General features: G+C 37.4%; 1 protein-coding gene across 6 annotated transcripts in view; it reads right to left on the bottom strand.

Annotated features, from left to right (window-relative positions):
- The window catches only part of RELCH (RAB11 binding and LisH domain, coiled-coil and HEAT repeat containing), an 87,649-nt gene that overhangs the window by 12,003 nt on the left and 62,577 nt on the right, over nucleotides 1-13,069 (bottom strand). For 4 of the 6 annotated variants that reach the window (XM_064443446.1, XM_064443443.1, XM_064443449.1 and 1 more), the window contains 6 exons: nucleotides 12,736-12,835; nucleotides 8,471-8,553; nucleotides 7,487-7,550; nucleotides 5,762-5,900; nucleotides 4,794-4,910; nucleotides 3,658-3,746 (listed from right to left, as the gene is read on the bottom strand). In XM_064443446.1, coding sequence (XP_064299516.1) covers nucleotides 3,658-3,746; nucleotides 4,794-4,910; nucleotides 5,762-5,900; nucleotides 7,487-7,550; nucleotides 8,471-8,553; nucleotides 12,736-12,835 — 592 coding nt within the window. Of the gene's footprint in view, nucleotides 1-3,657; nucleotides 3,747-4,793; nucleotides 4,911-5,761; nucleotides 5,901-7,486; nucleotides 7,551-7,729; nucleotides 7,813-8,470; nucleotides 8,554-12,735; nucleotides 12,836-13,069 lie in introns of those variants that run through there. The other 2 variants (XM_064443444.1, XM_064443447.1) reach the window with 2 other exon arrangements.

The raw sequence follows: 13,069 nt of genomic DNA, 5'->3' as shown, positions 1-13,069 counted from the left end.
ACATTCGAGGTTTTCCTTAATGTAGAGTGCGACTCCTCCACCTCTTCTACCCTGCCTGTCTTTACGAAAGAGCCTGTAACTGTCCATTGCGATCCCCCAGTCATTTGAGTTGTCCCACCACATTTCAGTTACTCCTATGATGTCAAAGCCTTCTGAGTGGGCACTTCAATATTTGAAATGGTTTGAGTAGCAGGTGTTACATACCATTGAATATTTCAGAAAGCACATTCAAACCTGTGTACCAGTCTAACAGGACTACAACTCTTACTGCTAAATTTGCTGTCCTTCATTTGCATAAAATATTATGAAAGTACTTAAACTCAAGAGTACAGAGGGACAAGAGAAATCCCTTCAGAATGCCAGTGAAAAAAGCAAGCTTTTCTTTTGTAGCAAAAGAAAACTGAAATTTCAGAGTACAGCTGCCATATTTTTTGTTACTTAGCATTTCTACCTGTGCATCGGAGCACTTCTACATTTTTTTTTACATCTATCTGAATCTAAATATTCCAAATATCAACAATATGAAGTCCTGATCAAGGGGGAGAATAATTCAGCAAGGACCCAGAATCATTTGAATACCGGGATGGAGCCCCGATCCATTACACAGCTCCTTCTGGGAAGGCTGCGTAATTCTTGAATGAAGTGGAGCAATTCTTCCCTTTTCCTGAAATTAATTTGTCTTAAAGTTTAGGGTGAAACAGAGGAAAGGTATAAATATATTATTTTATGGCAATTTTACATTATGATATTGCACATACTGCTCACACCTATTCCTTTGGGTTCTTTGTTTGGTCATAGGACTGACTGAAACCATTTAGACCTCCTTTAAGAGAGAGATTTTAGAGACGTAACTCTATTTAGAGACATTTAGGAGACATATTATGACTTAAGTATTAGAAACAACACTGCAGATGGGCTAAACATTTTTATCAAGTACTGACACTATCACTATCATGCAACTCAAAATCCAATTATTTTGAAAAGAAATAGAAGGCAAGGACAGAAGGGGGAAGAAGGGACCTGACATGGAATTAGAGATGTTATCTCTAGATAACTTCTAGAGAAGTATCTGAAACATCTGCACAAGGTGAAATGTTTATTTTGAAGATGAGAGGGTCTGGCTTAAGTGCCCAACTTGCACTTTTGTTTATATGAAAAAAATGAAAGCAAATATGAGGGATAAGTGGTAGACGCTGCCTGACAGGATCACAAGCCAATTCGACAAATGTTACACTTCCAAGATAGGCATAAACTCTGTACTGATGTTAGAGCCACAGGAGCTATGGCTCTGTGAATAAGAAAATGTGGTTTTGTAACTGATACGCCATTTGAATTGTCAATAACACCACAGGAACCAAAATAATGAGAAAAGGGTTTTTTCTGTTTATGCAAATGTTTAACTATTTGAATCAGTAGATCATATTTACCTCAGAAAACAGAAGGCTTGAAAGACAGACACTGGAACTAACTGGGCCTCAGAAGTCTCTATCATGGTGCCTACAAACAACCTGTTGTAGCAAGGAGCTGATTAAGCACCAAATTTCCATTTCTACAGTAAAAGCTGTAGTGAGTTTTCAACCCACTGGAGCAGGAGTAAATATTTTTAAATTTATGTTTCTCTCTGGCTAAAAAAAAAATGAAGCACTTGGCATCATGCCTGAAGCCAATTAATAACAGTGATGCAGAATGTAAAGGAGGACCGAGAGCTGTCTTTAGTTAGTTATTTATTTTTAATCCTATTTAAGCCCTCAGTTCCTTCTCTGGCTACAAGAGCCAAACTCAATCAAATCAACTCTTTTGTTCCAATTCAGGGCATCTTCTGAACTGGTGCTGCCCTTAAAGCATAGAAGTTTCACTAACCACTATACAAAAACGAAGTATTACTATTTCTATCTGTTATCCCATTAGTGAATATGATAGAACAAAGAAAATTAAGCAAATTCCAACTTGTGCCTACTGCAGCTTTCAGATATATTCTTGGACTTCCCAAAACAACACATCTCCAAGCTCACTCTGCATACAGAGTATCATCAGTGCCAGATCTCTTCCAGTGCTGCCTGCAGTAAGGAAGTGCAATTCTGTTGCCTTTGACCGATGCTCAGGTCACTGCTGTCCCTTCTGACTCAGTCCTCTGAAGTTAGATTCCTTCCTTTTAGGTCTGAGAGTTCCTCAAATTAACTAACTTCCAGTTACATATTATATAATATAATAATATACAGAAAATAAAAGCATGAGACTATAGGCTATTAGACTGAAAATGTAACTGGAAGAACTCAGAACTCGTAGAAGAATACAGTCATCTCAATTAAGTCACTTCTGCAAACAAAGAAAAGTAATTCATTTTCTCAAGTACAAAGTAATCCATGAAAGTGCAGTATTAATCTTCAAAAACCAGAGAGATGTTCCTGTGTACATTTTGATTAATCTTTTCCTCCATCACTTGGAAACTTTATAGTGTTGAGATTTTCCCAACATGCAAATAAACTACATCTCTTGTTTTCAGCTACTGACTTAAGACATATGTGTTTCAATCTCTGTTCGTGTTCGTCTTCTCCAAGTATTCACAAAAAAGGACCAAGATGTATGGCCAAGATTTTCAAGTTTCTCAAGTCAGCTCCTCCTGCTAACTCTTCTGCTACGTTCTGTAAGCTCCTTCTACCAGAGAATATCTTGTTAGCTCCCATGTTGTCCTGTCTGTTTATTATAATCTGTTTTTTACAATTCACAGAATCACAGCATGGTTGAGGTGGGAAGGGACCTCTGGGGGTCATCTGGTCCATCACCCTGCTCAAGCAGGGCTGCCTGCAGCCCAGGACCATGTCCAGATGGCTTTTGAGTATCTCCAGGGATGGAGACTCCACCACCTCTCTGGGCAACCTGTGCCAGTGCTTGGTCACCCTCACAGTAAAAGAGCATTTCTTGATGTTCAGAGGGAACCTCCTGTGTTTGAGTTTGTGCCCACTGCCTCTGGTCCTGCCGCTGGGCACCACAGAGAACAGCCTGGCTCTCCATCTTCTTTACACCCTCCCTTCCCATATTTATATACACTGCTAAGATCCCCAAGCGTGCTCTTTTCCAGGCTGAGCAGTCCCAGTTCTCTCAGCCTCTACACCTAAGAGAGATGCTCCAGTCCCTTCATCATCTTCGTGGCCCTTTGCTGGAATCTGTCCGGTAGGTCCATGCTTCTGTACTGGGGAGCCCAGAACTGGACACCATAGTCCAGACATGAAGTGCATCCCGTATATTTCAGGACTATACTTTCCTCATCCTTGCCTATCATTTCTCTCCTGCACTCCACCAATTTTCATCTGCATTTCCTTGGAAACATTGTGGCCACTGATTTTAGTGTATCCTTGTTTTGATGAAAAAACAGGTGGTAAAACCATCTTTTTCTTAAGTCTACAAAGATCTGTTTTTCTACATGCAATTCTGACAGTTGAATATTTCTCTGCAGAGGTCCTCTCTTAGAAGTGTATTTTAAAAGATTTCACTGTTTTTAAAATCATGTGACCTATTCCTTATCAAAAAACCCTCAATGCTATGTTTTGATACTACTTATGAGTAGCTCTCCTTAACTTTTGGTTTTAAATACCATTACATTTCAAGTCTTTCTTGTCACTTGCATTTCATACTCAGTTATTAAACATAGCTGCTCACCTCATGCTCTGGCGAGAGATGTTCCATGTCAGTTCGTAAACACTTAAGTCCTGGTAAAAAGTGATTGACCATTAAATCCTCTGAAATAACTAAAAACCAAGTTGTTAAGGTATTATAAGGATTGTCTTCTGAAATTATATAATTTTTTTTTGTCTGTTTTCTGATAATGTTGTTCTACTGAACACAGGGACCATCTACTGTAGCAAGACCCAAGAAAACAGAACAGCATTTGGCACTTGATTAACAGCAAAGAAAAACAACCTTAAACATACTTAACTTCATATATATCATATATGCATACAATTCTTTTCATTATTTTTTTTTTCTTAATTTACTGGTTAAGATCAAGGGCTTTGTTTTTATAGTTTTGGGGTTTTTTTAAGTATCTATCAGTTCCAATCTATTGGGTCTGGCTGAGAGGGAGTTAATTTTCCCCACAGCAGCCCTCATAGTGCTGTGCTTTGTATTCATAGCTAGAAAGGTATTGATAACACACTAGTGTTTTGGCTACTGCTGAGCAGTGCCGGCACAGCATCAAGACTGTCTCACCAATGTTGCCCCCTCACCAGTAGGTTGGTGGCGGGGGCAAGATCTTGGGAGGGGACATAGCCAGGGCAGCCGATCCCAACTGACCAAAGGGACATTCCATACCATATGATGTTTGCTCAGCAATAAAAGCTACGAGAAAGGAGGAGATGGGGGGTAATTCGTTATGATGACGTTTGTCTTCCTGAGCAACTGCTACCCATACTGAAGCCTTACTTCCCAGGAAGTGGCTGGACATTGCCTGCTGATGGCAAGCAGAGAATGAATCTTTTGTTTTCCTTTGCTTCCACGTGTGGCCTTTGCTTTTGCTTTATTAATCAGCCTTTTTCTTGACCCATGGGGGTTTTTTCCCCATCTTATTTTCTCCCCCCTCCATCCTGCTGAGGAGGTGAGTGATAGAGCGGCTTGGTGGGCACAGGGTACCCAGCCAAGGTCAACCCACCACATTCACCCTCTGTGAAAACCTCTTCTTTATACAGATCACGTTTTACATCTCTCACTCAAGGACAAACTAGGTTTTCTCTCAAGTATTAATCTTCTCCCCCCACCAGAAAATTAAAATATAAAGTTCCCATAAAAAAAGAGGATACAACAACACGAAAGAGCACTGTAGGCTTCAAACAGGTGGGTAGCGATATCCAGTCTCTTCGAATCCACAGACTGCTGGTTGTTGACTAAGGCTAACTTGTGCAAGTGTGGAATAACAACTGTAAAAGTAAATGCTGGAGTAAGTACTTGAAATTGCCTTCCATAGACTTGCTTAGCATTAAACAGCTGCTGAGTGGCAATCTTAGACATCTGAGACATCACACATGAGTGTGGAATAAGAACTGCAAATAGCTTTTGATGAGAGTGCCCTTCCAGATTTAACTAATCAACTTTAACTTGAAATAATCTAAAAAGGTACCCCAGAGTATCTTTGAAATAGTAACAGCTTACAGAAAATATTTTGCAACATTATTACTCTCCTACTGCTACAGCTGTCTAAAATATGCTTCTATTTTATAAACACAACTGATAAGCCAGTGACAGAGATACACATGTTCTGAGAAATCTTCACTGACTATAGAGGAAGCCTATCTAATGAGTTTAGCCTGCTAAACTAGATGCCTGTAGTTGGGAGCAATGATAGCTCCCCACGTTTTGTTTACGAGTATCTTTAAGACAGAATAGCCAAGTCAATTGTTAGACTATTGCCTTACATTTCAGGGCTGTGGCAAAAAGCTGTTTTGTTAAACTAGGATGCACTTACATTTAAGTTGTGTGGAATACTTGAAATTTATATGCCAGCAGGGGGCGAAGCAATGGTGGGGTGGGGAAGGCATTTTACATGTCAAGTAATTAAAAAAAAAAAAAGACAACTTCAAATTTGCTCTCAGCAAAGTGACCATTCCATATCTGAAATAATTTGTCACCATGTCCTGGCTTTGTAGGTAAAGTGAAAATTATATTAGCAAAGACTTAAATACTGGGTCACATCAAACTCTGAAAACAAGAGTACACTATTAGCTTTGGGACAGAAAGAGGAAGACTGCATCTTCCCACTATCACAACTTACATTCATCTCTAAATCTGGGCTCAGCATTAGGTCCAACTCTTCCAAATGTTTTTATGATTTCTGTATGTAGAGAATGTTGGTCTTGATATTGAGGGTCCTCCAGGAAAGATGCCAGCTGCATTTTTACTCTTTCCAGAAGCTTCAACATTCACAGAGAAATAAAAAGTACACAAAAAAATGAAGATCCTAGAAACTGTTATGGTCAGTTCAGAGTATGCCTGTAGTCTTCCACATTTCAGATGATAAACCTTGGACCTTCTGTTAATTTACACTTTTTTGCTGACAGGATGTCGCAAACTCCTTGATGCAGCTCTACATTTTGAAGGCTGTTAACAGTGTTTTCATCTTGTCTATCTTTAACTATAGACAAGTGCTTCCACATAGCCCATCTTTCCTCCTGAGGTTTCCTTGGTTTTGATACCCACATTTATTGCGTGCTATTAAAAATTTCCCTTTTACTATTAATATCATTGGAGTTTTCCTGTTTAATTAGAACTGAATTCATGGCGGGTTTTTTGTAATATATCTCAACTAGTATGCTGAAAAATTTTATGCAGAAGACAGATCCAAAAGTAAGCATCATAAAAATCAGTGGAATTAAAAAAAGATTTCTTCAACTAAAGGCTAGAAAAACCTGAAAATACAAGTATATCTAGAGATGACATAAGTATTTCATTTGCATTCAAAGCTGTAAAAATAACATTTTCTGGTACATTTTGGAAGGTGCTATCACCTCTGTACTCTAAGGCTTATTATAATTAGTGCAATGGATACAGTAATTTTTGTATGCTAACAGAACAGTATTCTTCCCAAACTGATTATAGGCATGCATTCCAAGCTACAAAATTGTAACTTATCCATCTTCCAAGCACTTGTGAGTCATCACTGACTTCTTACTCACATTTCCTCAAACACATTCTTTTAGAATATGTTGAAATTACAGGAAGAATGCAAGCTCTGCAAGAAGCTGCACGGACTTTTAAGAAGAAATTTGCACAGTTATATAAAATACAATACAGTGTTTCTACTGCTTACAGCAGAATCCTGAGTGTCTTTTTCAGAAGTCTGATCCGTTACCAAAGTTTCATCATTTAAAAAATACAAGGAGAAACTGCATATCTATATTATCCTCAAGGATTATTGCAGTTATATCAGTATGATGTCTTTTAATGCCATATTGGATACCATGGGCTAAACCAGCAGATATGACAGGAACTACAAGAATCTTGTGCCCTTCTAAAATAGTTGGAAGCCAAGCAGGATATCCTAAAGCATCTAAAATGATACAATAGACTCATGTGGAGATAACTAAATCCTACCATGACTTATTGGTTATCGTTTTAAACTGAAGCTATTTCATTTTGAAATAGCGGACTTGAATTTCTCAACTGCATTAGTGAATGTTTTAAAACAGCATTTTGAGCATGGGATTTCCCACCTTCTAGCACAGCCCTCCCCCTCTACATATCTGGGTTTTTTTGTTTATATTTGGTTTGATATTTAGAAGGAAATGTTTTTATTAAAGAGACCCAACCCAACCAAACAAAAACTACTGCAAAACTAGAAAACATTCTGGAAGAGGATATAACAAAGGAAGAAATAATTTAAGCTGGCTTTTTTTTCCCCTTCAAGTTCATTAATAAATGACTGGATTTCTGGATTTATAAAAAAAGACAACCACCCACTTATGCTACAAAACCAACAGCCTGACAACAGCTGTCTTACCTCTCTCTGAGTAACAGTTTCCATGATGGTGCCAAAAGCAGGAATTGTTGCAATCCTTACTGAACTACAACAGAAAAAGTGTCTTTAAGATGTATTAAACATTAAGAATAAAATTAATTAAAAATAAAGCTAAGATAAGAAATTAGTACTTCAAGTTACATTAGTTTCTAGCAATGACAAAACAAAAAAAGCAGACCAGGAAAGACAGACAGGATTAACTCAAGGTCTCAATCTGAAACTCACAATTCAGGATCACTGGACAAGGTAACAAGGGCTGGAGCAACCCGCTTGTCAACTAAGGCTTCAGTCATGCCTCGAAGAGTCAGCTGTAAACCAGTCAACATGCAATAAAAAATGGTTTGGTAAACTTGAAGAACTGAGTTAGCTGTGACTGAGGATGGGCAGGCAGACTCTTGGGGTTTTTCTTGGTTTAGTCACCCACACAAGACATTAAAACGATTAAAGCTATTCATGCTGTAGCGTTTATTAATAACAACCTGTTAGTGAGATTAGCAAAGCATCCTTCCTTAGCTTGAAAGAAATATCACATCAGAATGTTGAGAAAATTAAGTTCTACAGTTGTCTATCAAAAAACTAGATACAGCCTAAGCTATTCTGCATTCAGAAATGCAGATGATATTTAATTTTGCAGTAGTAAAGCTGATGGCATTATAGAACACAGTAGTATTCAGCTTTCTACTAGAAATGATGTAAGAAAATTTGAAAACTCAGAATATGATTAGATATAAAAAAACCATAAAAATGACATTTGTTTAAGTTTTCTATTTAAAGTTTATTCAGCATTTTTATCCAGTTTAGTTCCAGGTGCTGCAGTAAACCTTTTTATTTACAAATACGTGATTTTAAAGTTAGCTTAAAAGTAATTCAATTTTTGTTCAGCTAGAATAAGAAACAGAACTGATGGTTATTTCTTCCTAAGTATTAAGAGGGATGCTAGGTATATAAGACAGTCAGGAAACTTACATTTCAGGGTCACTGGAGAGAGTAATGAGAGCAGGAACAACTCTCTGAGCTACCAGAGTTTCATGTACCCCCTTCACCAACAGCTGAATGGTCGGAGCAGGGGGGTGTCACAGGTGATGCACGGAAAGAGCGAGCACAGTATCATGGGAAGAAGAACGGCACAACCAAGAGAGAGAAAGAAAAAAACACAAAGCAAACCAAAATTAGAAGCTAAGCAAATACTGCTAGACTAGTGCTTCATATATGCAAAGGCATGGCGAAAGCTGAAGTGGGCTGGCAATCAGCACAAACCTGACAAATTCAAAAATAGGATTGTTTTCTCTATTTTCAGCTCTTTTGAAACTTGAACTCTCAAAAGTTCAGCAACTAAGTATATATTATAATTCAAATACTAATGTAATTACAATGATACAGATAATTAAATACTAAAGCGCTGCCAATTTGAATTTGATAGTTTAATCTAAATGCTGTTCCTAACTCAGTGGAATGGTATTTATTGTAGTAGGTGGCTGTGACATGTGAAATAGATGTCTTTAGCTAGGCCAAACGCATGTAGTTTTCCCACACTGAGTGATACCTTTCAGGCCTTTTACAATGTGACAAAGAACACCTTCCCAGATGCCACTAAGCTTTCCTCAAAGTCATTCAGGACTGTTTTAGATTTAACTGCCATCCAAGCAGTATGTATGTGAAACTTCCCATGTTCCCCTTGCTAGTCTATGCAGGTAGAAAATGGAGGACCCTTGGATTATCCATTAAATGTATTTCACCAAGTCTTTTTGCAAACTAAGGGCTCTAGAAACGTATTTGTGGCAACACATTCCAAATGCTAAAAACTGAGATCACAGTGAAATTTATTACCTGTAAGTATGTGGAAATTGTTTGAATTTAGGTGTACACAGGTGATGTTATTTTTTTTTTTTAACTTATGTAGCGATACATAAGCATATTTTGCTGCATATGTAGCAGGTTTTCTTTACATTTTTCTTTCCTTTACATGTTTTCTACATAGGAAAACCTACTAAATTTCAAAAATGACAAGTTCCAAACTTTCTCCATATTCAGCACAAGAGGTTTTTTTTTTTGGTCTGCATTAATAAAAAAGCCTTGATATTTCCATTTTGTATCTCATGTAAGAAAGCCTGCATATATTTACTGGTTTTAGGAGATAATCACAAAAACCTTATCAGTAGTTTCTGTGAGAAATGTGAAATGTCTTTTTAATATTTAGCTATAGCCTAATTACTCAAATTACGTCATGAACAAATTTAAGTTCTATGCTTTCCCCCCCCAGCAGTGTAACAATAGAACACACAAGATCCACAGGGTGTGGGGAAAGCAGTAGCTGCCAGTATATCACACTACTAAAAGCAGGCAGTATTTACACCCTTCTAAGATGGTTTTACATTCTGCTATTTGTTTGAGCATTCCTGCTTTACCAACTCCGAATTTAAAGCAAAGTAAATTGTGAAAGACTGGAAGGAACCTGACTTCCCAGAAGCCTTCTATACAAATCAGTGATTTTTTATTTAGTAATTTTTACGTGTGCACGTACGTGCGTGCATGCGCAGGTGCACACAGGCACTGAACATATTGTGGCCTTACAGATAGTAACTGGAGAAGGAAGAATGGGGAGAGAACTGTTAAGCTGTGTAAGAACATCCGTTATTGCTGCAAAGCACCTGGAGGGGGAAAGCTGCAGCTTCCTATACTTGTTATTCAGAAAATATTAAGAAAGTCAGTTCAACTACTCTTTTAACATTAATACATTTTACGATTATTTACAGCGGCAACAACTTAAAGCACTGAGGTGTTGAGCTTATGGGCTACTCTTCAAACTAGTGTTAAGGACACAGGTCACAGTTTGACTATGACGACCTTGCTCTCATACACAGATTTACTAATTTTCCCATTGATTAAAATAGAGAATGCTTACTATTTTCAATTTTTAACAAATAGGAACTTCAGTTTTCATTACTAATCTTGAGAAAGTCCTAGATGTAATGTAGCGCTTTGAAAAGAATGATTGGGATTTGTATAATTAGCAAACAACTAATGATGATCTCAGCTTCATGACTATGTGGGCTGCCACACTTCTAATTATGGTAAAGCATGGTAAACAGCATCGTTCAGGCTTACAAAAAATGAAACATGCTTTATAACTCAAGTGTCATTCTGAAGATAAATGTTGCTACCCTTGAATCTACATAGACCAATAAAGCTTGTAACTCAGCTATGCGCTTCATGTTCAAACCAGCAGCAATCAAATCCATTTGCATCAATATTTAAATTAAATGGGAAACTATTCACTGAAAACACTAACACAGAAGCAACAGAAACAGCCGGATGGGCAAAGCCATGTAGCAGCACGTAAGGTTACAGTGAGACAGACAATGCAAAATTTTATCCTGCTCCGATTCCTCTAGATCAATGTGTGATCATTATTTATGCACACTCCATCTTAAAACTTCTGTGTCCTTCCTGTCCTTAACAGACTGTAAAGATTTGGTAACGCAGTCTGGCAGGCCCAAATGACGGCAGTCTCTGTGCTGCTGTACATACCACTGCACTGCTCAGAATCTCTATAGTTCTCATACGGCTGTCCTGCAGGTGACATACTCTTTACCTTATTACCTAAGCGCTGGGCTTTGCCATTCAGCAGCCTCTGAGATGTCAAGAAATTCCAAGTGAAGGAATCTTCCAAAAGTGAAACCAACTGTTACCACCTCTTTACACAGGTGACTTCCCAAATATACATATCGCCATGTACAAATACGTACGCTATGGCTATCAAGGAAGTGGCAATATGATGCTATTTTCAAGTGAGAAAAGTGTCTGCAACAAAGTTGCCTGTGCTTTAGTGAAAACTGAACTATACTAGGAAACAAGAGGTCAAACAGCTTGCAGGACTGCCAAAAAATAACCAACATGCAGTTGAATTTGAAAAGAAAATGCAACCAAGACAACAGGCCAGTTGTAACTGAGGCCTTTCATATCTTTGGCTAATGCTTATTTAAAAGAAAGCTTACTATTACAAATATAAAATATAAGTAACATTTTGTTAGATTAAAAAAGGAAAAAAAACCCCAAACAACTAAAAAATATTTTCAGGGTGACCAAAAATTGCCATTTCCTTTTTAAAGGGAGAGGAGGGTTTCAAAAAAAAAAAAAAAAAAAAAAGTTGGATGTTTTCAACCGAAATCTCAGAATCTGTCTTAAAATGGCTGTTTAGTGCTTTATCTGCAACTACTTGCAGAGTTGCAGTAAAGAATGCTCATGGTTAAGAGCTGTTTTTTCTGAGGCAGACTTGAGATTTGTTTTTCGAAATGGATACAAGGTGGCAGGTACAGCTAGTGGTCTACCCAAAGCCATTCAAACAAGTAAATGTGAAGGAAATGGGAAGGGAAATGGGCTGTGATTAGAAATGTGTCTTTCTAAGATAAAAGAGTACTTTCTTTGTTCAGCAAGTGGAGTATGTCCCAGAATTTTTGTATATGCCTTTTTTAACTAACACTTGATGAAACAAAGGCATGATGTGGAAATAGAAGCAAACTTATTAGTTAAATGTAACAGTTTTCATCCTGAACAAATTTATAAATGTTAAGGGTAAGATGAAGCTGTCACTATGTGACAAGTAAAGTAATCGTAAATTATCTTAATCTTTATAAAAATATAAAATTGCTTAAATGTGTGTTTTTACCACCATATTTGGTGCCAATAGAAACTAGTTTGAATTGTAATGCAACTGCATTGTATGAGCATACACAAAAAATATTGAAAAAACAGTAACTTGTGAATTCAGCTACTGATGGTGTGTTGAATAGCAAAAACAAATGTTCAAACTCAGAGAGATGCTTGCTTATGTTTATCTACAGACATAAGCAAACACATTTGACACCGTATTTAATTCTGGTTTGAACACCGTTTAGCAAAGAAATGCATTTTCATAATTGGAAAATGTTTCTCAGCATGCAATAATCAGAATGCAACAATCAAGTCAGCAGCAGACCAAAGAACACATACACAGTTACTACAGAAACACCTTGCAAGTGGCTAAAGACAAATTGCTTAATGAAAGATGTGGTGTTGAACAGAGAACAGATACAGAAACAACTGCACAACAGCTTCCTGCTCCATCACACAGTACACAACTTATTTAAGCCATGTGTAATTATTAAGAATGTAGCAACATTATCTGAATCACTTTATTTTTAAAAATAAACTCTTGTTTTAAAAAGGTGTAAAAAAGTCTGGATAACACTTACCTCAAACATTCTAGCAGCTGTACATCGAACAAGAGCAGACGTATGGACAACTCCATACCACAGGACAGTTAATAACAGCTCATGGTAAGCTGGGTTTGCACTAAAAGAAAACAGTTGGGCAATCAAAAAAGCAAAACAAAAAACAAACAAACCAAACCCCAAAACCTGCCAAACTCTGAATACGTTCTTTGCCTACAAAATGTAATCTCAAGAATCCACTGCTCCACAAGTTTAGAACTCCAACATTTATCCTTTCTGAAGGATACGTAACATTTATTCTGAAGGACATGCAACATGTTGCTGTCTGAAAATATGTTGCATTTTGAAGGTTTTT

Source organism: Phalacrocorax carbo, chromosome 2, assembly GCF_963921805.1.
Source record: "Phalacrocorax carbo chromosome 2, bPhaCar2.1, whole genome shotgun sequence".
NCBI lineage: Eukaryota > Metazoa > Chordata > Aves > Suliformes > Phalacrocoracidae > Phalacrocorax > Phalacrocorax carbo.
Note: the sequence above shows the minus strand (reverse complement) of the source record. Positions and strands in the feature narration are given on the sequence as shown.